The sequence below is a fragment of the Hevea brasiliensis genome, chromosome 18, assembly GCF_030052815.1.
Source record: "Hevea brasiliensis isolate MT/VB/25A 57/8 chromosome 18, ASM3005281v1, whole genome shotgun sequence".
Classification (NCBI taxonomy): domain Eukaryota; kingdom Viridiplantae; phylum Streptophyta; class Magnoliopsida; order Malpighiales; family Euphorbiaceae; genus Hevea; species Hevea brasiliensis.
This window is the reverse complement of record NC_079510.1, coordinates 2,850,817-2,876,750: the sequence shown is the minus strand read 5'-3', so window position 1 is coordinate 2,876,750 and position 25,934 is coordinate 2,850,817. Positions and strand designations below refer to the sequence as shown.

General features: G+C 26.6%; 2 protein-coding genes across 2 annotated transcripts; one reads left to right on the top strand and one right to left on the bottom strand.

The window, feature by feature from the left end:
• The first annotated feature begins 5,490 nt into the window (after positions 1-5,490).
• On the top strand, positions 5,491-13,821 carry LOC110637278 (serine/threonine-protein kinase rio2). Its single transcript, XM_021787313.2, has 14 exons — positions 5,491-5,789; positions 7,166-7,266; positions 7,372-7,418; positions 7,596-7,666; positions 7,760-7,873; positions 7,987-8,162; positions 8,263-8,351; positions 8,899-9,016; positions 9,284-9,357; positions 9,477-9,524; positions 10,046-10,214; positions 11,193-11,318; positions 12,313-12,420; positions 13,268-13,821. Exons 2-14 carry the CDS (start codon positions 7,183-7,185, stop codon positions 13,454-13,456), a joined length of 1,413 nt encoding a protein of 470 aa, XP_021643005.2. The 5' UTR covers positions 5,491-5,789; positions 7,166-7,182; the 3' UTR covers positions 13,457-13,821.
• A 10,378-nt stretch (positions 13,822-24,199) lies between these two features.
• Positions 24,200-25,934, bottom strand: LOC110637257 (probable anion transporter 5). Its single transcript, XM_021787292.2, has one exon. The coding sequence runs from the start codon at positions 25,610-25,612 to the stop codon at positions 24,284-24,286; it is 1,329 nt and encodes a 442-aa protein (XP_021642984.2). The 5' UTR covers positions 25,613-25,934; the 3' UTR covers positions 24,200-24,283.

Sequence of the window (25,934 nt, the reverse complement as noted above, 5' to 3'; positions counted from 1 at the left end):
TTCAATGAATGAAGAGAAAAACTTAGTAAAGTGTCATCAATTTCAATTCTCATCAATCTAGTTTTATTGTGGCAAATTACTTGACTTATCATAATGTTCCTTATGTGGCGTACACTTTTGAATATTGAGTTTTTTGTGGCATTCTTAACTTTTCAAATAATTTATCTCTTCTACTTATCCTTTTATCTTTATTGTTTTGTTCTTAGTTTCAATTTATAAACATCAAAACTATAAAAATATTTTATTTTATCATTTCTTTACTTTGTTATAAGTTAAAACTAGAAAATACTAAAAGAGTTAAAATCTCACAGTTTTCAATTCTTGTGTTTTAAGTGTTATTGATTGATTCCATTTAGTTCTATACTTGTTTCAATTTAGTTTACTTATTTTTTTTTTCTCTTAATTCAAATTTCTTTTTTGTTTAATTCAATTGAATTATTTCTTCCCTCACAAAAGGCATCATTAGACAAACTAATTATTATCTATAATACATGTAACATACCATTATAATATAATATAAAATGTTAAATTCAATGATAGTTTTTAGTCTTAATGTTTTTAATAAAATTTTTTTAAGAAAGATATGTTAATTAATTTAACTTCTATTGAATTTTTAATATTGTTTAGTTTCTAATTAATAATCTAATTATATTTCATAAAATATAAATAATAAATTCATAATATTAGTATATAGACTTCTTATTACAGATTTGTAATATTAATATATAAACTTCCTATTAGAAATGTATTTCTAAATATTTAATTAGGATTCTATATTAATTAATTAATTAATATTTTTTATAGTAATTAAAAAAATAATTGTATTAAATATATCAGAATATGTTTTTATTTAAAAGTTCATTTTTCATTTATTCGTACACTTATATATTAACAGTTTTTACCTCGACGTCAGTTGCATGTTAATTTACTTGTTATATAAACTCGCGATATAATTTTTTTTTATAAAATTTTCTTTTAATTTTTTATATAATATAATATAATCAGTATATGTTATTTTTAATAGCTAATTAAATTTAGTTATTTATTAATATTGTTGTATTTTACTTTTAATTAAAATTAATTCAAAAAGTCATAAAAAATAAAATTAATAAGTTATATTACTCTAGTCAATTAAAATATTATAAATAAAATAGAAGAAACAAAATTTTTAATATATATTACTTTAGTGATTAAAATATTTTAAATAAAATACCATAAATATGATATGAAAATATAAATATTTTGATTTATAAATTAAAATTTATTATTTAGTAAAAGTTATTTTCAAAATAGTTTCAATTGTCTTAATAAAGTTATATATTCCATTTAAATAAAGATTGGAAGGTAAAAAAATATGTATTTTATTGCTTCACTTTATGTTATCCTAATAAAAATTTTAGAACTAATAATTTTTTTATAAAAACAATTTTTGTATTTTTGTAAATAATAAAAATAATGAAAGGTCTTTTTGAAAATTTTGATATTCCCCCTTCCCACTTTTTTTTTTTTTTTCAACTTATTGCTATTATAGTCAATTTTTTATTTTTGAAAATTTTAGCTTGATTTTAAATATTTATTTTTTTAGAGAGCAGTAAAAATTGAAATAAATTAATAATTAAAATTATGATTGAAAGAGTAATCAATAATTAAAATTACATCGCATTAACTGTTTAAATCAAATTTGACTATAGATTAAAAAAAAAATTAAAATCATGCTAAAATTGTTAAAAAAATTAACAATAATTGTAAAAATAAAAAAAATATTTTTTTAATATTAAACCTTTAAATTACATACTATCATTTACTATTAATAAAATTGTTTATGAGTTAGGATTTTGATCTATATAAGTTTTTTTTGAAATAAGAGTTATAATAAGACTAAGATTTTAATATGTTAAAAAATTATAAAATAATTTGATTATTTCGTAAATTCTATCCTTCATAATTTCATATTTATTAATTAATTATTAGAAAAGAACAAAACACTATAAGTAAAAGTTAGATAAATGATTGAATGAATTTTTATTATTTATCAAATTATAAATATACAATTCTATGTAATATAATTAAAAGTTCAAATAATTAAAGTATTTAAAATAAAAAATATATATGATAAATATTTTGATGAAAAGTTAAATTATATATTTTAAACATATATTGTTATAATTATATATCATATATTAAATTTATTTTTTAATATAAACTTAAATACTCATGTATTTACATAATTAAATAAGGTTAAAAGACAAAAAATAAACTAAAAGTTTTATGTCAATTATTAATTTTAGTAAAAACTTTAATTATGTCAATTTAATTATAAACCTTTTCAAATGTTTTCAATTGTAATAATAAATTTAATTAAAAATAATTATCTCATCAATTAGCAAAATAATTCAAATTCTTTCATTTATTATCAATTTTAACTACTCCTTTTAGTTTTATTAATATATTCAATAATTTTAAAATTTTTATTAATTTTAATAAACTTCACATTGATAAAAAATAATAAATGAATAATATATCTAATATTATTATCTAAATTCTTTTTTCCCTCTTTCTTTTTTACTGATACTTTTAGTTTACATATTTTCTATTATTTTATTTCAAATTTAAGACTAAAAATAAGAAAAATTAAATATTTAAAAATAAAATATGAACAAATAATAAAACTAAAATAAATGTAATTATAATTTTTAAAATGATAGATAAATTAATTAAAATAATATTTTTATTAATTTGAGAATAATAATTAAAATTGATATAAAAGTAAAAAGATTGAGTAATATTAATAATGTATACAAATATTTGAATTGCTTTGTCAATTAAATAATCTAATTAAGATAATTGCTAAAATTAAAATTAATATTAAAGTTTGAGATTAAATTGATAAAATTAAAATATTTGGCTAAAATTGGAGAAATTTTTAAAGGTTTTGATTTTTTTTAGTCATCTAACCATCAATAACAATGTAAAATTTATTTAAATAGATAAAAATTTAAAATAAATACGCATTTAAATTTAATATTTTAATTTTTTTATTATCTTTTAATGTAAAATTAAAATTTATTTTTATTTTAAACAATTAATTATCCAAATAAAGTTTAAATAATTTTATAAACAGTATTTTTTAAAACTTTTTTATACATTTATAAATTATAATATTTTATTAATGTAAATAATAAAATTAATTTGAAAATAGAACTAATTAATAAAAAAATATAAACACCTTTTTTATTTTTATTTAAAATTATAAAATTAGTGTTAGTTTTATTCTATTTATCTAAACAAGCCAAAATTGAAATACAATTATAATAATTTCATTAAAGTTTTTAATAAAAATTATTTTTTTAATTTATTATATTAAATAATAATTTGAGAATATAATATTATTTATTTTTATTTTTTTTATAAAAATAAATAAATAAAATCTATTTATATATAAAAATAAAATTTAATTTAATTAAAATTATATTTTTATCGATATAAATAATTAAAAAAGACAATAAATTTATGATCAAATAATATGACTTATTTATTTAAATTCGATTAAAAACTTAAATTCTTAATTTTAAAGTGTAGTTAACGCTCAAATTTTATTTAATTAAATATATATATATATATATTATTTATTAATTTTATTAAAATAAATTACTTAATTTATAATGAATTAATAATACTTATGGAATTATAATTATATAATTACTATATTAAGAATTAAAATATGTTTTTTTAATATAAATAGAATTATTATTAAAATAACATTAAAACATTAATTTATATTTATTATTATAATATTAAAAGAATTAAATTATTATGTATTTAGAAACTTATATTTCATCATTAAAAATTATTAATGATAATATAAAATATTATTGAATTAGCATTTTAAAAGATTAAGCCATGTTTGAATGTACTAATAGTTAAAATTTTAGTGATAAATATTTTTGTAGTTAAATAATATTAGTGACAAATTTTGAATAAATTAGTTTTAATATGTATTATTAATGATGAAGTATTTAATTATTATTATAAATACATTTTTTTATATTTTTTATAAACAATAAACAGGTTAATAATATTTTTAATTTTGTATTTTAATTAATTATTTTTGTATAAAATTTTATATTTAATAAAAATTAAAATAAATAAAATTTTAAATTTTAAATTTATATAAATTTTAAAATAAAAAATTATAAATTTATATAAATTTTAAAATCACTCTAAATAATAAAAATATAATTATAATTAATTTTAAAAATAAAACACAATTTATATATATATATATATATATACAGAGCAAGATATTTTTATGGCGCTGCGACTTGACATTCTAGTCTATGATTTTGCCAAGTGACCATCAATTATACTGATATGCAGTTTTCTTTATTTTTAATTGATTATGAATTTGAATATTTTAAATTATAATTAAATTATTCATTATCTGATTATATATATAAAATTTATAAATTATTTAATAATTATTTTCGCAAATACTATAATAAGTAATAATTTTTATAAGATAAATTATAATATATTAATATATGTTAGTTATATATATATTTATAAATTTATACTTGTTATGTATATTTTTATATGTATTATATATTATTAAATATATATATATATATATATATATATCTATATATATATATATATATATATATATATATATATTAAAATTATTTGCAGCAGTCGGATGGATATAAAAAACGAGTGAAATACTGAGGTGATAGCAGGTTTTTAAGGATCCGTTTGGATAGGGTAAGGGAAATAGAAAGATAAGGAAGACTAAGAAAGGGAAAGGTTGAAGATAGTTACAATAAAAAAAATTTTATGTTTGAAAATAGGTAAATTAATGAAAAGGTAAAGAAATATAATGTATATTATTTATTTTTAAAAGAGGTGAAATAAGGATAAATAATTATTAGAAGTATAAAAGTATTATTTTTTATTAGATAATTTATTAAATAGTAAATTTATTATGATAAATTTTAAATTTATAAATAATAATGATCTATTATAAATAAATTATAAAATTAATAGATCAAAATAATAATACGTAAATCCAACAAGATTGAATAAAAAAATAAATTATTAAAAAAAAAGATAATTGAAACAAACTATTAAATGAATAAATAAAAAAATAATAATTAAAATATAATAATTATAATAAATTATTTAAAAATAAATAATTAAAAACAAAAAAATTATGTATGACCACTTAGAAAAAAAAATATTTATAATAATATACTAAATTTATTTTTAATAAATATAATTAAATTTTTAATAAAAAAATAAAAAATATAATAAAAAAATAAAAAATAAAATAATTTTTAATTCTCAATTTTTTCAATTTATACCCTAATTTAAGATATAAAAAAAATTAAAATTTAAAAAATAAAAGAGGATAAATCTTACCCCGTTGATCCTTATCTTTTTGTTAACTCACTCTTTTCCTGATATAATAATTATTTACCCTCCTTTCTAACCTTTCTTCACCCCCACCCAAACAAGGCATAAACCCTGCAAATTCTAACCCCCAGCCCAAGTCTCTCCTTGCCTCTGTCCCTAGCTATCATAGCATCTAATCTCCTCTCGCCTCCCTCTCTCCAGACGACTTCAACGATTCTAACTTTGCCTCCCTCCTTTGCTCCGGCAACGTGCACGGCCACACTGTCCTTTGAATTGTGTCCGGTGACCTCAATCAAAGGTGAATCTGGGCTCTCTCCTTCCTACAAAGACTGCGATTGTGCTTGCGCTGCCTCCTGCTACGGTTTTCCCTGTCACAGGCATGATATTTTTCCTCTTTGAATTCGTGTTATTGCATGTTGATATGAAATGTATTAGTGATGATTTTATTGAAAAATGGGATAAGGTTCAAAGGAAAAAACGAAGGAAGTATTCTGTAGTGAAAACTGGAGAAAAACAACAAATTGATTTTTGGGCAGCAAATCCCACTCCCAGTCGTGGGATTTCCCACACATTCTCTGGACAGTAAGAGGAACCACGTTTTTTTAATTAAATTTTTATCTCCAGCAGTCCTAGATCAACTTGAACTTCCTGTTTAGCAAGCTACAGCAGCAGTAATCGTTTCAGAATTAATTTTGAGGCTTTTCCTATTCTATTTAGGACTCCATCATGTTTCCTACTTAAGTAGGACTAGTTGATTTCTTACTTTATCCTTATTTTCCTAATTTATTTGGATTTAGTTTAAATTTCTATTTAGTAGAGCTATTTCCCTATTGGGATTGGGAATCTAAAACTCTATAAATACTCCCAAAATATTTCAGATTCAGATTGCAATCAATAAATTTCCAGCAAAGATTTTACTCTCAAATTCTCTCTCACGTGTGTGTGTGTGTGTGAGTGATTTATAGCTTTGCTGCGTCAAATGTGCTGCTACTGCCTACTGCTTTTATTTAATAGAAATGAATAAAAATTTCTGTTCATCTATAATCTATTGGTTTGAAAAACTGAATCGTATGTGTTAGTTTAGCAATCTGAATGAGTTTTTAGTCAAATTTCCATAATTTACAAAGAAAGAGAGCCATTAATACACACCCATTGGAGTATCTACTGGTTTTCTTGGTGTGATGTTCTGAAAGCTGCTCTTTTAATTAAGAAACAACACTTAAAGAGCCTTTTTTTTCCCACAATTCTTTCCTTTAGTTGCTTTCATTGGTTCCATTGAAGTATCTACTAGTTTTCTTGGTGTGATGTTCTGAAAGCTGTCCTTTTAATTATGAAACAACACTTAAAAGAGCCTTTTTTTTTTCTTACAATTCTTTCCTTTAGTTGCTTTCATTGGTTTTTGGGTGTGGTTTTGATTTTTTACGCTCCCACTTTAGTGTGGCCTCTCTAAGATTTGAGATTAGATTCAATTTTTCAATAACTTGAATTATTTTTAATTGCAGATAAGGTTTTTCTCCCTTTATGGAGTTGCTTATCTATTTGTCTTTACTATATAAATTTGAAGCTCTGACTACTTCATGTGTTAGTTTTTCTCTTTTCTACTCGTTGATAATAATTCATTTAAAATACAACAGCTATAGCTTTGTTAATTCCATAGCTATTATTTGTTGATTTATAATTCAATTCAAATACTTAAAATAATTTTGATTAATTTTTATGTCCACTATTATTTCTCATATTTTTCTTTTCACAGAAATAAGGTAAACAAAGATGAAATTGGACGTGGATGTCTTAAGATATCTCTCCAAAGATGATTTTAGGGTTCTCACTGCTGTTGAGATGGGCATGAGAAATGTGTGTACTTATTCTCTCTGTGATCAATTTCATCAATTTACTGTTATTTTAACATGTCCTTGATAATTAATCTTATTTGATAATTTATTTCACTTTCTCTAACAGCATGAAATTGTACCTACAGAGCTCATTGACCGTATCGCTTCTCTCAAGTATGGCCTTTTCCATAAATTCTGTTCTACTTTGTTTCTTTTGAATGTTACTAAATTAATAATCACTCGTCAGAAACTTAATTGTTAAAAATATGGTTGATTAATTTTGTTTGTTTGTATTTCGTTTTCTTCTGATTTTTCATTTAGTGATAACATTTGTATGTACAATTAATAAAGGCATGGAGGCACATACAAGGTTTTAAAAAACTTGCTCAAGCATAAGCTGCTGCACCATGACTCCTCCAAATGTGAGTAATGAGAGTAACTGTGCATCGCATTGTCTATGTGATTGCTAATTTGAGTTTACTAATGTATTTGTTTATTTTTTTTAATTAACCTAGATGATGGGTTTCGTCTCACCTACCTTGGCTATGATTTCCTTGCAATTAAAACGATGGTCAATCGTGGAGTATTTGCTGCTGTCGGTCGTCAAATTGGAGTTGGAAAGGAGTCTGGTATGTCGGTTGAACTATGCAAATGTTCTCTCAAACTCTTGTTGTAGGCTTATATATGTTTATACACAAACACATATTCTTTTGGTATAATTCTACCTTTCATTTTGTTGAAGATATATTCGAGGTTGCTACAGAGGATGGCACAGTATTGGCAATGAAGTTGCACAGACTTGGCAGAATTTCTTTCAGGGCTGTCAAGTCTAAGCGTGATTACTTGAGGCACCGTAGTAGTTATAATTGGCTCTACTTGTCCCGACTTGCTGCACTAAAAGAATTTGCGTTTATGAAGGTTCAACTGTTGTCTTTTTTGTATTTACGTTACTTGTATTGTACTGGGTAATAGTTAATATTCATTGGTGTTGATATGATGCTCATGCTTGCTGGTGTAGGCTTTGGAAGAACATGGTTTTCCTGTTCCAAAAGCTGTGGACTGTAATAGGCATTGTGTGGTTATGTCACTTGTTCAGGGTTACCCACTGTAAGTTAACGTCCATCATTTATTGTTGTGATCATTTTTCATTCCTCAGTATTTAATTTTTCCATTGAATGCACCCCCATATCCCCCAGCTAGCTTGATTTTTATCTATGCTTAGCCATGGTTAGTTTTTAAAAATTTCTACCATATTATTTATTTTTTCATACTTATTTTGTATTGTTACACTAATCTTTATTGTGAGATATTTGTCATTGTTGACAACTAGATATGGACTATAACTAGCAGTGGTTATTTGATCAACATAAAAAATGATGACTTTTCTTGTAAATTTTAATATTGATTCTTAAGAATTTTAAGAAGTTGAAGGAAATGCTTACCAGAAGATGGGAAAGTATATGTTGGATCAAATTTCTGTGATAATAAGTGAGGAGGTTCTGTTTAATCTCATGTATGCAGTGGTTATTTCTGACCTTTTCTTATGTTTTTCTGTGGTCTTTCTGTATAGCTGTCCATCTTTTGGGTTTATTCCCCTAAGCCAGGATTTGTGTTCCATGAGCAATTGATTTATCAGTTATTCCCTTGCAATCAGCGTGCAGGTGAAGCAATTGCAGAATCCAGAAACAGTTTTTGAAACAATAATAGGCCTTGTTGTTCATCTTGCAGAACATGGCCTCATTCACTGCGACTTCAATGAATTTAATATTATGGTATGTTTTTGAGCTGCTTGATATCTCTACACATCTCTCCAACTACGAAGTTGTTGGTTGCATCTTTGTAATACATTTCAGCTTTCTGCACTTTTTGTTTTTGCGTAATTTTCATAGAGAAATTAGTGCTTTCATGTCATTTAGGTTTAATGCATGCACTGGATTTATTCACTATTCACTCAATTAGAAAGCTAAAATTCTTATAAAATTCCAATTTCAGCCAACTGATGAACATCTTTTTGGGGGCTTATTTACCGTGTTTTGTAGATTGATGATAATGAGAAGGTCACCATGATTGATTTTCCCCAGATGGTGTCTGTATCACATCGAAATGCTCAAATGTAAGGCACTTACCTTCTTTGATGTCAGATGTTAGTACTTGTTATGTAGTTTACTATATTCTCACTTGCAAGACATTTATTTTTACGCTCTCTTTCTTTACTTTGTTCTTGTTTCCCAGGTATTTTGACCGTGATGTTGAATGCATCTTTAAGTTTTTTGGCAAGAGGTCAGTGGTTATTTCTTTAGAAGTATTCTTCAAAACTTAGACAACTATTAAGCTAATTTGGGTGGGACATTGTAATATCCATTTTGGCTGGTCTATTGAGAAAGTTAGTTAATGGAAACAAAAACTTTATAAATAATTATTTTTAATGAAGCCTTATTTCTTTTAGTTTCTCTTCATTGTCTTCTTCTCTCTCTTTTTATGCTGTTAATAATTTGCCTGATTTCAGGTTGGTGCTAAGAGATACTATTTATATGCATGTCATTCAAAATTTCTGCTGTGGTTATAAATTTTTCTTTCTAAATTTCATATAATTCTACCTTAATGAGAAAGGAAAAAAAATGTCCTTTAGTTCTATGTTGTAAATTTCTGTAGTGAATCTGGATGTCAATGATCCATCAGTCCTGCTAGGAATTTTCTTTATCATATTCCTGGAGCTTGTAACTATTTACCAAGTTATAAAGCATGTTTTCTACTAGCTAATGCGTACTCTGTATGTGTGATGTTTTCTTTTTCTGTGCCAGATTTAACCTGTCCTTTAAAGAACACACAGATGAAAATGATGGTTCAGATGTAGATTCAGATGAAAATGGAAGACCTACCTTTTCTTCTATATCAAAATTAGCTGGTTTTCTTGACAAGGAACTTGCTGCCAGTGGATTTTCAAGGAAAGATCAGGATGACATAGAGAAAGTATGGTGAAGCACGTCTTAAGTGTTATTAAATTTCCATACTTGGGTGGGCTGGGTTTTGATTTCTTGTATTTTTACTCTCTGGTTTTGGTGGTGTTACTAATTGTTCTTAATTCATAAAATCTTAATGTTCTTTTTATGTTCAAACATTATATGGCTTGTCCAACCTTTCATACGTCACACTCATAGGCATGCATTGGCCAGAGTACTCTGGAAGAACTTTTCTATGCATCTGACTTCAGTTAAAGTGTCTCCTGCAATAAATCAGTCCTCTTGGGTACTCATGCATGAATCATTGCTACTCCTCCTTCCATCCCTTCTCTCTCTTCAGTTTCTTTGTGGCTTTCATTTATGATTTCATGAAACTTTTAATGTATTTTCTTGTATTTTTGTTCATGTTGTATATCCACAGTCTTGGCTTTCTTCTGTGTTGTTCTCATTAACTGTGACAATTCTTCCTTAATGTTTAAGTCTTTCAGTTCTTCCATATCCTGTGGAAAGATAAGGGATTCTAGTTTTATAGGATAAAACCCTTGCACTCTTTGTGCTGGAACAAAACTAGATGCAGCTTTTGCGAAGAAGAGGGGAGAGGGAGGTGGCACCCTCAAACTTTAAAAAATTAACATTCCATCCATTATATTTATGAGCATTTACAAAAGCATTGCATTCCCTGCCCTCACCTGCAAACCCTTCTTAGTTTTATGTTCTTCTCAACCTTACATCTGTAACCTGTAGTTGTTGAATTCTAGTTATTGGTTTTAGGAATTTTGACCACACTGCAAGTTATAGGTTTTCAGATAATAATATAATTTCACATGAATTTTGATATTTTCATTCCGCCGGTTTTTTTCATAGTTTAGCATTGGTATTTTAGGTTTATCTTGTGATTTATGCACTGTTAAATGAAGCTCTTCTACGTGATTTTGCATGGCCACTTTTCAATACAATGCTGTTCTTTTATTATCTTTTTCTTTTACAGTTCATTGAAGGTGGGATTGAGAAGGATAGAAGCTCTGACACTGAAGGAACTGAAGATGAAGAACATGAATCCAAGTCGAGTGAAACAATCAAGAGGACTTTAGATTCTTTGCACTTGCTAGAGAAGGTACATACTGCATAAGCTTTTACTGTCATCAGGTGATGCAATTTATAGATTTCCTACAAACTGAGGCCTTGCTGTTAAATCACCATTCATGATTGAAATCTAAGTTCCTTCATTAGAGACTGTTGCGCTTGCAGTACAAATTGCACAGCCGTTGGGAAAATGGAAAGAAATCTTCTTGAGTTAATTGGGGGAGTAGGTGGGACAATGACGAATCTAGATGTGATGTTTTGATTCTTAGACATTCTTTTGACATAGTGGGAATAAAATTTTCTTAATACTAATCAACGATTGAGGGAATAACAAAGGCATATAGCTGGTCGGATATAGGTTTAATACATAATATGTACATGGCTTTCATTTCTGCAATAAGATTCTGTGAGGTCTTGCCGATCATACGGCAAATAAGTTTAGCAAAAGTGCCAAACCAGGGAGGTTTAGAAGTTGAAATCAACCAAAAAAAGGTGAAAAAGAAACTCAGTTTCAGGACCTCTTCAAATGGTAAAGGGAATTTTTTTTTTTTCTAATAACAAGGTAATTCTGCTTTGGATTTCTACTCTCTACTGTGCAGACACCCTTATTTAACTGGTGTTTCTTTTGCTTCTTAAACTAAATACATTTTTTTTGACAATGTTTATAATGAGGAATGTGTTACAATCTAATTGGGTGAATGGTCCAGATAGATTTCATAATGAAAATAGTGGCCATATTCTTGATGTGAAGATATTTAAATGCCAGATATCTGAAGGGCCACTGGTAGATACAAATAGAAATACGGGAAATGACCAATGTGAAGGAGGCTAAATATCATTTAGGACGGTCTAGTTCATATTGCCGGCTCTTAGTCTCTGGTTTAGATCTAGCTGATACAACTTTGACTGAGCTACATCCCATATATATTTGGTTTACTTCATTTTATGTTTATTATTTGCTTCATTCTTCTTTTTCTGTGTTCTTGCTTGAGAAATGCAAGTTTTTAAGAAGAAATACGATACAGGAGGAAAATACTTCGAACTTTATTGAAGAGGGCAAAGTATATGAGAATCAACAGAGCTGTGAAACAGGTCAAAACAATGGGTCTGAATCAGAAGAAGCAAGTGACAAGGTACAAGTTGATATCATTTGGTCTGCCTATTGGACACCTCATATTGATTTAAAGGATGAACTATTTGCAACATTCATTGTTGTAGGAGTTGGATTATGTTGTTACTTGTTATAGCATTTGCATATATTAATCTAAATGACTGACAACGTAAAGGCTCATGAATGATGTATTACGCACAAAATATGAAAGGACCTTTCAGTGTATGCTAAACTTTCTTACCAATCTCATGTAAAAGCAACGTAGATTACATTCCATGTTTTCTTACTTCATATGGCCTCTTCATGCAGTTATTTCTTTTATGGTATAGTGTTTTATTCCATGTGATTTTGCATTCTGCTGTGTGAATTATTCATCGACTAATGGTTAATGCCTTGTGTTTATTGCTTAGCATGTAACACTTGCATTGAAAAAAAAAATAATAATAATAAAACCATCCCATTTTTCAAAACCATTGTAAAACAAAGTGGTAGTGCCTGCACCTGATCCTGTTTTATTTTCCCCTAAAACTTTGGAGACCATACATGCCTACTACTAATTTTTTAAAGTTAGGGAAATTAATTGGTATTTAAATGTGTCTGTATCTATTGAGATGTTTTCTCACTTTCTTTGTCTCATCCTTTTTCCTTTGCACTTGATCCATAAGGTTAGATGTATGAAATGTCTGATCACAATATTGGTTTCATTGTAGTTATCTGAAAAGAAGATCCTCCCTTCTTGCTTGTTAGTCAAAAGTAGAGTTGTGTTGTTTAGGATGCTTTATGATGGGGGAATGAATGATGTTTAATATCTTTGTCTAGAGAGATTTCAAGTAATATAAGCATAGTTCTCATAGTAGTTTTGTTTTCAGGAAGAAGAAAGTCAGACTCTAAATACAGGTGATGTTGAATTGGTCAAGCGTCTTAACAAGCAGAGAAGACGTGCCATAGCATCAGTTCGAGGGGGACGGAGGAGTCTTGCCTCCAGAAATTCCTATAAGGACAAGGGTGGTAAATCCTCTCAGAATTCGAAACTTAAGAAACAGTTGAGCAGCTGGTGAACGGTACAAAAAAATGCATCGTAGTCTCAAATAGAGCTTTGAATTCAGTTGTTTGCTGTAATGTACTAGTCAGATGAGATCCTAACTTCAGTGACATGGGCATGAAGGAAAGCTGATAACATGATTAAGATTTTTAATCCAGTTTTTTTTCCCTGGAAGATGAGTTATATACATGTTCTGTTTACAGCAATAGATTGTAAGAAGTTTGTGATGCAGAAATACCAAATAGTGCCCTATTGTAGAATATTTATTACAGGAGTTTTGCTTTTTGTTCTTGAAGGAGAAATGCAAGTGAAATCATCTTCTAAGATTGGGGTCATGTTCTCAACTCAATTTGTATTTCTAAATGTTATTGCCTTGCTCAACTCTTTTAGCCTTTATGTTCTTCTTTTGCTTAGCACATCATGACTTGTTTACTTTTCTGAAAAAAAGTTGGTGAAAATTTGTATTTTTCTGATTTGTCAATGGTTGATCTATTGGTTATTAATAGTCAGTTGCCAAACCTACAGCGCACGATAATTAGTTGTCCCAACCATATCCTAATGATGTGCCTTATAAAATTTCTTGTATCTAAAATATAGTGAAAAAATAATTTTTTTTTCATACCATTAATAATTATAATTTGGTTTGATCTTGGAATCATGGTATTGTTCTGGCTTAATTTCACTAAAATGTTTCATTGTCATTCTTCACCTTCAATGTATTCAATTCAATATCACTCAAAATTCTTTTGATAAGATTCTATTGAAAATTTCGTATAAAAGCTAATTTAGACATATTTAAGTGAATTGGACATAATAAAAAATTATTGTTTGATAAAAACAATATCTCTCCTTTTTTCTCTTATTGATTTTCATCTCCGATAAATGAAATTTATCTATCATTTTCTTTTTTTTTTTTTTCTCTCATCAAATGTGTTTCCTAGATGACTCTTAAGTAGAAAATGTGAGTACATGCGCGCACACATATATATATATATATTTTATTTAATCTCTATATTTTAATGAAATTAATTATTTGATTCTTATATTTTAAAAAATATGCTATTTAATTTTTATATTTTTTTTTCTCAGTAAATTATTTAGTCCTTTTATCAAATTTTTTATTATTCATAATAGTCAAATTATTATTTAATCTCTCTATTTTTAGAAAACTAATTAGATATCCATATATTTTAAAAAAAATTATTATTTAGTCCCTCTATTTTAATAAAACTAATTAGTTGATCCATGTATTTTGAAAAGTATAATCTTTTGAAAAATATATTCTTGAATAAAAATAAAAATTTTGCTATACAGAGACTAAATTTGAGTTTTCTCTACTAGAAAATAAATTTTCTTATTTAGAAATTTAGAGAAACTAATTAACTTTTTATATAAATAATTTATACCATTTTTATCGATACATGAAAACAAAGAGAAAATGAGGGAGAGAGGGTTGTGGGTGTGGAGGAAAATAAAATTGAAGAGAGAAAAATAAAAGAGGAGAGAGAAATAAAGAGGAGAGATAAATAAAGAGAAGAGAGAAATAAAGAGAAGAAGATTAGGGTAGTTTAGATAAAAATAATTATGGAACTAAATAGTTAATAGAGTCAAATTATAGGGAATAACTAAAGTGTTTTTTCAAATTATAGGGAGTAACTAATTAGTTTTATTAAAATAGAGGGACTAAATAATAGTTTGATCAATATTGATTAATGAAAAATTTAACGGAATGATTAAATAGTTTAATGAAAGCGAAATATAAGAATTAAATTATATATTTTTTAAAATACATAGATTAAGTAGTTAATTTCATTAAAATATATAAACTAAATAGTAATTTACCATATATATATATAGTCTAATTCACGTCTAGATTAGTTTCCAATGAGAGCAACAATAGAGCTAAGCCTTTAACTTTGGAGAGGCGAAATTAAGATTCATTTATATTTAATAAATAATAATAAATTTGAAAAAAAATATATGATAAATTTCTTAATTTTAATTTATTAATTGCATAATCTAACTAAATAATTTTTCACTGAAATGAAAAATGATTTTAATTTTCTAATTTTTCTTTGTTTATATATGAAATAAATTTTTACTTTTATTTATAAAACAAAATATTTTTATGTATATTAATCATAAAAGTAAAAATAAAAATAAAAATAAAAATAAAGAATCTCAAAGTGATTATAATTTATTAAATATGTAATTAATAATTGATATTTTTAACTTAAATTATTATTAATTTCTTAAAAATATTGATTATAGCATAGTATATATATATATATATATATATATATATATATATATATATATATATATATATATATGTATTAAGAAAGTAATAATAAATAAATAAATAAGTTTATTAAGTAAAAAAGATAAGAATATGCGAAAATCATACATTTCTTGTAAAGTTAAAATATTGAATTTGAGATAAAATTAGTATTTTGATATTTTAAACTTTCTCAATTTAATTTTTATAAATTGTTATTACTATAAAACTTATTGCAAAATTATTAAAAAAAATTTCAATTATATATATAATTTTTAAGAAATTAATGCAAATTCTAATTTTAGACAAAATTAAAATTAAATTAATGAAAATTTAAATTTAATGATTAATTTTAGGTTTTACTTGAAGAAGCATTTTATTTGGATTTTTACTTTTATAACAAAGCTAATAAAAGATTTTGAAAACCGTGGCCCTAAGGTCGACCTTATCCTTCACCTCTGGATCAGAGCATTAGTGAAATTTGGTTAGAAAAAACTTTGGAGCATATTAAATTGAAGCTAAGAATAATAATGAAATAATCTTTAAAATTGAACAACAATGTGTAAAATTAACCTAATTCTTCTTGATATGAAAAGTTTTCAGTGATAATTTTTTTTTAAAATTGGAGATCCCTATTACAATTAAGGGTAAATTATTATTTAATCTATATATTTTAATAAAATTAATTATTTAATTCATATATTTTAAAAATATATTATTTAATTTATATATTTTTTACTTATGCTCAACTATTTAGTCCTTTTGTCAATTTTTTTTATTAGTAAATACTGGTTAAACTACTATTTAGTCTTTCTGTTTTAATGAAACTAATTAATTAATCTATATATTTTATAAGAATATAATAGTTAATTCTTGTAAATTGACTTTGCTAATTATTTAATTACATAATTATTTTTTAACTTAAATTACCATAATCCTCTCCCCCTCATTTCTCACTCTTTATATTTTTTTCTCTTCTATGCTCACACCATTTTCCCCTCATTTTCTCTTTTTTTTATCTATTAATAAAAATGGTACGAGCTTTCTATATAAACAATTAATTTCTTTAAATTTTTAAGTAATTAAGAAAAATTATTTTCTAATAGAAAAAATACAAAAATAACGAATAAGGAATTGAAAATTAAAAAAAAATATAAATTCAAATATAGTTTTGACATAGGAATATTTTTATGTTTATCCAATGATATATTTTTCAAAATACATAAATCAATTAATGAATTTCACTAAAATAGAAGGATAAAATAATAGTATCTTTCAAAATATAAGGATCAGTTAATTAGTTTCCTTAAAATAGAAAAAATAAATAATAATTTAAATATTATAAATAATAAAAAATTTAATAGAAAAACTAAGTAGTTTAACGAAAATAAAATTTATAAACTAAATAATTATTTTCATTATAATATATTGATTAAAAAATAAATTTTATTATAATTAATGATATAATATTTTATTATTTTGAGAGCAATGATATAGTACTTTAAAGTTCCGATAAAGTTCCGATATAATAAATTAACATTAAAAATTATATTAAATTGTATAATAATAATAATAATAATAATAATAATAATAATAATACCGTTGAAATCCTAACTATTGTCAATAGGTATTTTCTACTGTTACTTTTTGTGCTAAAACACAGGCAATTTTTATAGTTTTACCCTAAGTTTCACTTCTCTCTTTTAATATTTAAAAAATCTCTAAATTTTAATTCTATTTTACAAAAAATCTTTCTAACCTACAATAGCATATTTTCAAATTAAAAAATCTTTTTAAGCTATAGTATAATGTTTACTGATGTAATTTCAACACTTTTCAATAAATGATAAATCTTCCTCATTTTTAGAAAGTATATCACTGTGATTGCATCAATATTTTGTGATAGACCATATGGTGATTAGAATGGTAATTATTTTTTGAGTGTGAGAGAAAAGAAAGTAAAAAGATGATTTTATTATTTTTTTAACTTGAAAATCTATTATAATAGGTTAGGATGATTTTTGTGAAATAAAATTAAAATTTATAAATTCTTTAATAACAAATTAAAATTAAAAAAAAATGAAACAATTGGGTAAAATTCATGTACGAGCTATTAAAAATTATCTGTAAAAGCACAGGAGAAACTTAGTTTTCATTAAACCATTAAAATATGACAAATGGCATGGCAAAACAAATTAAAAATATGGCAAACAATAATAATAATAATAATAATAATAATAATAATAATAATAATAATAATAATAATAATGAATGCTTCTAAAAAATTAAGTCAACTTCCTAAAAAATAGTGTATTTCTTGTTAAATTTCATCTATAATATAAATTATTTTTATAATTAATATATATTTTTTAATTCATATATAATTTTATTTACAATTAAATTTTTATATTAATTGTATTTGTTAATTTAGTTAAGTAGCAACCAAATTCATAAAGGATCCACACAATTCAAACAAAGAAATCATGATCAACACTAATATTTGATTGATATAAGCTTTCAAAGTTTGTAGCAAGGCTTAACTAATAACTTAGATTAACCATACTCATATAAAATATTAATTACATAAATAATTTATATAAAGGAGAAATCAACTCAACTATTTCACATGAACTATTATATTTCTTGAGGAGAGTTCAAACCAACCCCTTAACCAATTTTAATATTTATAAGTAGATCTACTTTTATAGGATTGAGTGAATAATTAATTCTGTTTGTAGCAAATGGTTTTGATATTTAATCACATTTATCCTATCCAATCCATAGCTAAAAGGTGTATATTTTGCCATGACAAATGTTTTCTTTGAAGGGATAAATAAATGAGAAATTTAGAATTTGATCCTTAGGTTTTTACCCTACATTACACCAGTGTTATCAAAGGCGAGCGAGGCGCCCAGGCGAAGCGCCAGGCAAGGTGAGGAGCCACTCTGTCGCCTTTATTGGAAAGCCTGGTTGGACATTGAGGAGGCGATGCCTCAGGCCGGAGAGGCTAGAGGCGACGCAGGCGAGAGGCGACGCCTCTTCACAGCAACGGTAAGTTTTTTTTTTTTTTTTAAATTAAAAAATCAATAAACCTACCATTTACTTACCTGATGCAGCCACACTACTTCCTTACGAAGACAGTACAACCGCTTTTTTCCTCAACCTCACGAAGACAGCAGAGCAGAGCCTTCCTCGACTTCACGACGACAGGTACACCCTCTCTCTCTTATCTTATTCTTTTTCTTCTTCTTCTTCTTCTTTCCTCGCTCTGATCTCTCTCTCTCACGTCCCTTTCTTTTTTTTTTTTTTTCTCCCTCTCCACTTTTCTTCTTTCCTGCTGTTGCTCTGTTCGATCTCTCTCTCACGTCCCTTTCTTTTTTTTTTTTTCTCCCTCTCCACTTTTCTTCTTTCTTGTTGCTGCGTACAGGCACTGTTTTTTATTTTTTTCTTTTTTTTTTCCCTCTCCTCTCCTTCTTCTTTCAGTAGTCCATTTTTATTTTTTCTTTTTTTTCCCTTCTCCTCCTTATAATTAATTAGTTATTATTAATTAATTATTTATTAGTTAATTTAATTATTTTATTTTTTATTCTTGTTAATTAATTATTTAAATTTTATGGGTATTGGTAAATTGATTATTTTACTTTATATTCTTGTTTAATTAGTTGATTAATTAATATGGGTATTGTTGATTTGTTGGTATTTAGTTTAATTTTTATTTGTTATTCTTGTTAATTTGATTAGTTTTACTTTTTACCTTTTTAATTAGACATTATTTGTTAATTAATTATTTATTTTATATAGGTATTATTAATTTATTGTTAATTTGATTTTTTATCTTCTTATTGTTGTTAATTAATTGTTTAATTTATATGGGTATTGCTAATTTGTTATTAATTAGTTTACCTTTTACTTGTTATTCTTGTTAATTAGTTTTAGTTTGATTAATTTTGCTTTTTTCTTGTTAATTAGATATTAAATGTTTATTTTATATGGGTATTATTAATTTATTGTTAATTTGATTATTTTCTTTTTGTTCTTAGTAAGTAATTGTGTAATTTATATGGACATTATTACTTTGTTGTTAATTAGTTTACTTTTTACTTCTTATTATTGTTAATTAGTTGTTAGATTAATTATTTTTACTTTTGTCTTGTTAATTAGACATTAGTTGTTTATTTTATATGGTATTATTAATTTATTATTAATTTGATGATTTTACTTTTTGTTCTTATTAATTAATTGTTTAATTTATATGGGCATTGTTAATTTGTTGTTAATTAGTTTACTGTTTTACTTTTTACTTATTATTCTTGTTAATTACTTATTTAATTTATATTGGATATTGTTAATTTGTTGTTAATTTATTTATTTTTATTCTTGTTAATTTTTTTGTTAGATTATAAATGGGTGATAACAATAATACATCTGGATCTTCTGCTAGTAGTAGAAGAACGGACCCAGGATGGGCACATGTAATTCAAGTTAGTGCAAATAATACCAATGATCTTTAATGCATGTACTGTATGAAAGTTTATAAAGGAGAAATTAATAGAATCAAGCAACATCTTGCTGGAGGTTACAAAAATGTAGTTTGATATCCAAAATGTCCAGAAGATGTAAGGAATCAAATGCAGGAATTCATTGCTAAAAAAAGAGAGCAAAAATTAATTATGAATATGGAAAGACCACCTGAATTTGATGATGTTGAAGTACTGGGATAAGATGAAAATGAGGAAGAGGAAGAGTTGATGCAAGAAATTGGCAGTGAAAGAAGAAGGCAAGTACTGGAGGTTACAGGTACTAGTGCTTCAAAAAAACCAAAAATTTTACCACCACAAAGTAGTAGAGGGCCTATTGACTGTTATTTTTACCTTAGACCTACTGTTATGGGAAAAAATATGAGGCAAACTACCATTGATGAAAATATTCTAGCTAAAAAGGAGTTAAGGGAGCGTGCTTGTTTTGCCATAACATGATGGATGTATGATGTGGGAATACCTTTTAATGCTGTGAATTATGATAGCTTTGGAGAAATGATTCGAGCAATTGGAAATTATGGGAGAGAAATGAAACCTCCAAGTTTTCATAAGGTTAGAGTTCGGTTACTTAACAAAGAAGTGCAAATCATAAATGATCTTCTCGAGTCTCATAAAGAAGAATCGGAAAATTATTGATGTACATTGATGTGTGATGGATGGACGGATAGAAAAGAGAGAACATTGATTAATTTCTTGGCTAATAGTCCAAAGGGAAGTGTATTTATTAAATTAATTGATGCAAGTGATGAATTAAAGACAGCGGCATTGTTGGCTAGTTTGATTGAGAAAGAATTGATGGAAATTGGTCTTGAGAAAGTAGTTCAAGTTGTTACAGATAATGCACCAAATAATGTTGTAGCAAGTAAAATTTTTATTTAATTTTTTCTATTACTAAAAAAAATATCATTTTATTTTTATTATTAATGAAATGAATTTTTCTACTTTTTTATGATAGGGAGAATATTGGAAGCAAATTTTCTCATCTATACTAGACTCCATGTGCAGCCCATTGTATAGATTTGACGTTGGAGGATATCTTTAAGATCCGTGTTTTCAAAGAAACATTCCGCAAAGCTGTTGAGCTTACTGGTTTCATATATGGCTCTTTAGGAGTTCTAAATATATTGCGGAAGTTTACTAATGGAGTAGAATTGCTAAGGTCAGGGCAAACTAGATTTGCTACTACTTTTATTACATTGGGAAGGATTCATCTTCAGAAAGCCAACATTAGAAAAATGTTTACTTTAGAAAGTTGGACAACTAGTAAATGGGCTAAAGAGGTGAAAGGCAAAAAGTGTGAAAGGACGGTTTTGAGTCCTGCCTTCTGGAATCATGTTGTTTATGCTCTTAAGGTTTCCGGTCCTCTTGTTCGTGTGCTTCGACTTGTTGATAATGAAAAAAACCAATTATGGGATATATTTATGAAGTCATGGATAGGGCTAAAGAAGCCATTGCCAACTCACTCAATGGCAATGAAGAGAAATACAAGAGCATTTTTGAGATTATTGATGCGAGATGGTCACTTCAATCGCATCGTCCTTGACATGCTGTCGGATACTTTTTGAATCCTGAATTTTTTTATCCAAATAAGATGAGAATTGAATCTGATGAAGAGGTCAATACAGGATTGCTTTCGTGCATTCATAAAATGGAAAAAAATTCAGCAAAAGTTGACATGATTCTTGATGAAATTGAGAGATACAAGGCAGCTGCAGGGACCTTTGGTTTTCCTTCTGCTATTAGAGGAAGAACAACCAAATCTCCAGGTTATTAATTTAATTCTTATTAATTTTTCATTTTGCTCATTTATTAATTTATATCATGAATTTAACAATCATTGGTTCTATATTTTATCTTGAACCTTTTGAGTTTGAAGTTTAACTTATTTATTACTGTAAAATAAATGAAAGCTTCATAGTAAGAAAAGAAATTGGCTATTTTAAGAACGCTTGGATAATTTGGTATATGTGAAGTACAATAGAGCGTTGCTACGCCGACACACTTTTGGGGATATCACAACACCTATTGATTTGGCAAATATTGATGAAAGTAATAAATGGTTGCTTGGTGAATTAGAAAAAGGCGATGGGGATGATGATGATGATGATGATTCTCTTGTTTTCATGAATGACGTATTGACCTGGGGTGATGTTGGTAGATCAGTTGGAGTTTCTGAATCTCGTTATGAATCGAGATCGACTGCAAGATCAACACCACCAGTTGAAACTCTATCATTTCGAAGGCCTCGTGCAATGAGAGGTACATCCTCTTCGCAAGTTGATGATGATGAAGAGGAGGAAGAATTTATGATGGCCGTTGTTGAAAATGAAGATGATTTTGGAAATCTTGATGATGAGTAGTTTTAGTTATAAGTTTTTTATGTACTTCTTGCATTTTGTTTATTATGACTTACAACTAGGGCTGAGCAGAATTTGGTTCAAACCGAAAACCTGAACCGAACCGAGTCAATTCGGTTCAATCGGTTCGGTTTTAAAATTTAATCGGTTCGGTTCGGTTTTAATTTATAAAAATTTCGGTTATTTCGGTTTGGTTCGGTTTTGAAGATAAAAAAATCGGTTAAACCGAACCGAACCAAATAGTGATTTATATAGTCAAATCGAACCGAATTGATTTTTCAAGTAATTTATTTTTATGGAAAATTTATGAATTATATTTAATTTTATATATATTAATTGTTTAATTTCATTGATTAATGGTTATTAGGTTCAAACCAAAGTTAAAATTAGACCAAATAACTTGAAAATCAAGCCTAAATTAAAAAATCAATACAAAATCAAATCGATCGGTTTAAATCGAACCGAACCGAAATAAAGCGGTTCAGTTTGATTCGATTTTTCACCAATTTCAGTTCGGTTCGGTTTCTAAAATTGACGGTTCGGTTTTTATAATTTAATTCGGTTCGGTTCGGTTCGGTTTGAATCGATTGCTCACCCCTACTTACAACTTATTTTTATGTATTAAAGTCTGAACTTCTATAATTTACATTTTTTATTATGAGACTTATGACTTGTTTCTAATTTTTTATTTATTATGTATAATTTTATAGCATCACTTTTATCATATACATTTGCTGAAAATTCAGGTATGAACTATTTTTTTTTTTAACATCTCTTATTATTATGTGTGTTTTTACTTATGCTATATATTTTAATTTTACAGTCTCATACTTTCACTTGTATCTTATATTTAAACTGGAAATACAGGTATGCACTATTTTTAATTTCTCTTATTTTAGATATAAACATAGTGTAAATAATATATTTTTTTTTTCTTTTTAATATGTTTTCTTACTTATCAACTATTTAAAAAGTATATATATATATATATATATATATATATATATATATATATATATATATATATAAATATAATTTAAACAATTAAGGTTATAGCGCCTTGCTTCAAGAAGGCCCTCGCCTCGCCTCTCGCCTCTCGTCTCTCACTTCTCAACTAAAGCAATAGAGTACTTTATCGCCTTATTGTCGCCTTTCGCCTTGATAATACTGCATTACACTTTAATCCCTGAAATTGAAAAGTTAATTATTTAGTATCTGAATTTTATACTATATTACACTTTAGTCTCTAAATTTTGAGAAATCAAAATAATTAGTCTATTTGATTTTAATATATAGAACAATTTAGTCCTTATAATTTTAATATTTACAACAATCTCATTCATTGACAGAAATATTAAATTATTTTATATATTAAAATTGCAGAGACTAAAGTGTGATAATAAAAAAAATTTAAGAACTAATAATTAATTTTTAAAAATTCAGGAATTAAAGTGTAATATAATGCAAAACTCAGAGAATAAATAAATAAATTCTCAAAATTTAGGAACTAAAGTATAATATAAAGCAAAACTCAAGGACCAAATTGTAAATTTCCCTAAATAAATTTTAGCTACAAATGTATCACATTCCATGGCAACTATTTCAAATTTATTATTCAAGATGAATGGTAACAATATTCTGCAAAAGATTACAATGTGAAAAAAATATGCCTAATCAAATACCCTTTCTCCAGTTGAGAATAGCAAAAACATGAAAGAACTAAAAATGCATAGCAACCCTGGTATGACAAACACAGGTCTCCAACTTTCTGGACTTGAAAGATCTGAATAAGAAATTTTAGAAGCTTCAAGCAGTCTGCCAGTAAGATCAACTCCAACAATGCCAGCTAAAGTACCAGCAGTATTAGAAACTCCCATGACTATTCCTGCATATCTTGGAGCAATATCCATGTGATTCACTGCAAACCCAGCCCTCCCAAGTGCCAAAAACCCAAGTGCCACAGAAGAACAGAAAACTGCCCCATTAGAAGTTCTGAAAATGGGAAGAGCCATTAATGCAAGAGAAGCAATGAAAAATCCTATAGTGTTTAAGAACTTTCGGGTTCTGGTCACAGACAGGATTCTCTTTGTGATCAAGTGATCAGCAACTATCCCACCAATATTTGAGAATATAAACATGTTCAGATAAGGCATCATCTTAGAAGAACCCATTTCTTGAAGACTGAGCTGGAGGCCCTGTTCAAAATAAGTTGGTAGCCAGTTCATCAGCACATACAATGCATAATGGAATGTGAAATTATTTACCACAATTGCCCAAATCGGTAAATTAACCAAAATTCTCTTCCATGGAATTTTGGCGGTTTTAATAGTACTGCCTCCATTCTCCACTTTTATCTTTTGACTGACTTTAATTGGCAGCAAAGATTCTCCAAACCCTGCAGCAGCTGCTTTCGGATGCTCAGAGCGAGGAGGATCACTTGCATATTTGAACCATAGCAAAGACCACAAAACACCTAATGCTGCTTCAGTAAGAAATACAGATTGGGGGCCTTTGTATTTCACTAAAGTTGGCAGGAGAAGCATTCCCATAGCTGCTCCTAGGTACATCCCAGAAGTTGTAAGAGATACAGATCTGGACCTTTCATGAGGTGGAACCCATTGTGCCAGAACAGTATGAATGGAAGGGAAGATGAACCCTTGTGCAACACCAACAAGCAAGCGTGCAACTACCAAGATTACAACTCGATTAGGATCAAGTGGGACCAAAAAGCAAGTTGATGACCATAAAACAAATGAGAGGAGAAGAACCTTCCTTCCCCCTATTTTCTGCGCTGCCCATCCTCCAGGCACCTGGGAGCAGGCATAACCATAATAGAATGTCGAAAGTATAGTGCCTTTACTTGATTGGTTTACACCAGCAGCATCAGCCGCAACAGTATACGCAATAGAGAAACCCACCCGTTCAATATAGCAAACACAAGTGCTGATAAAGGTTAAAATAACAATCAAGTAACGTTTTGGGAACTTCAAATCACTCATGCTTCACCTTCAAATTTATGTAGCGGTACTTAGCTCATTAACACTCTCGAAATAAGCCCACTTTCCTATACCTCACTTTCTCTCAATCCTAGTAGTCCAAAATGTTTAAGAACATCAGTAGCAATTTCACAAGTCTCACTAACCTTCAACGTGGTATTGAACCTGAAAAGAAAAATTTTTTCAAAAAAAATTAGAAAAGAAATTCACATACAGCACAAAAAATCGCTACGCTTGATTGACTTGCACATTTTATCATTAAAAAATGAAACTTATTTGATCGCACAACAGAAAATTGCTATTCCTGTTGTATTTTAAATGTGTC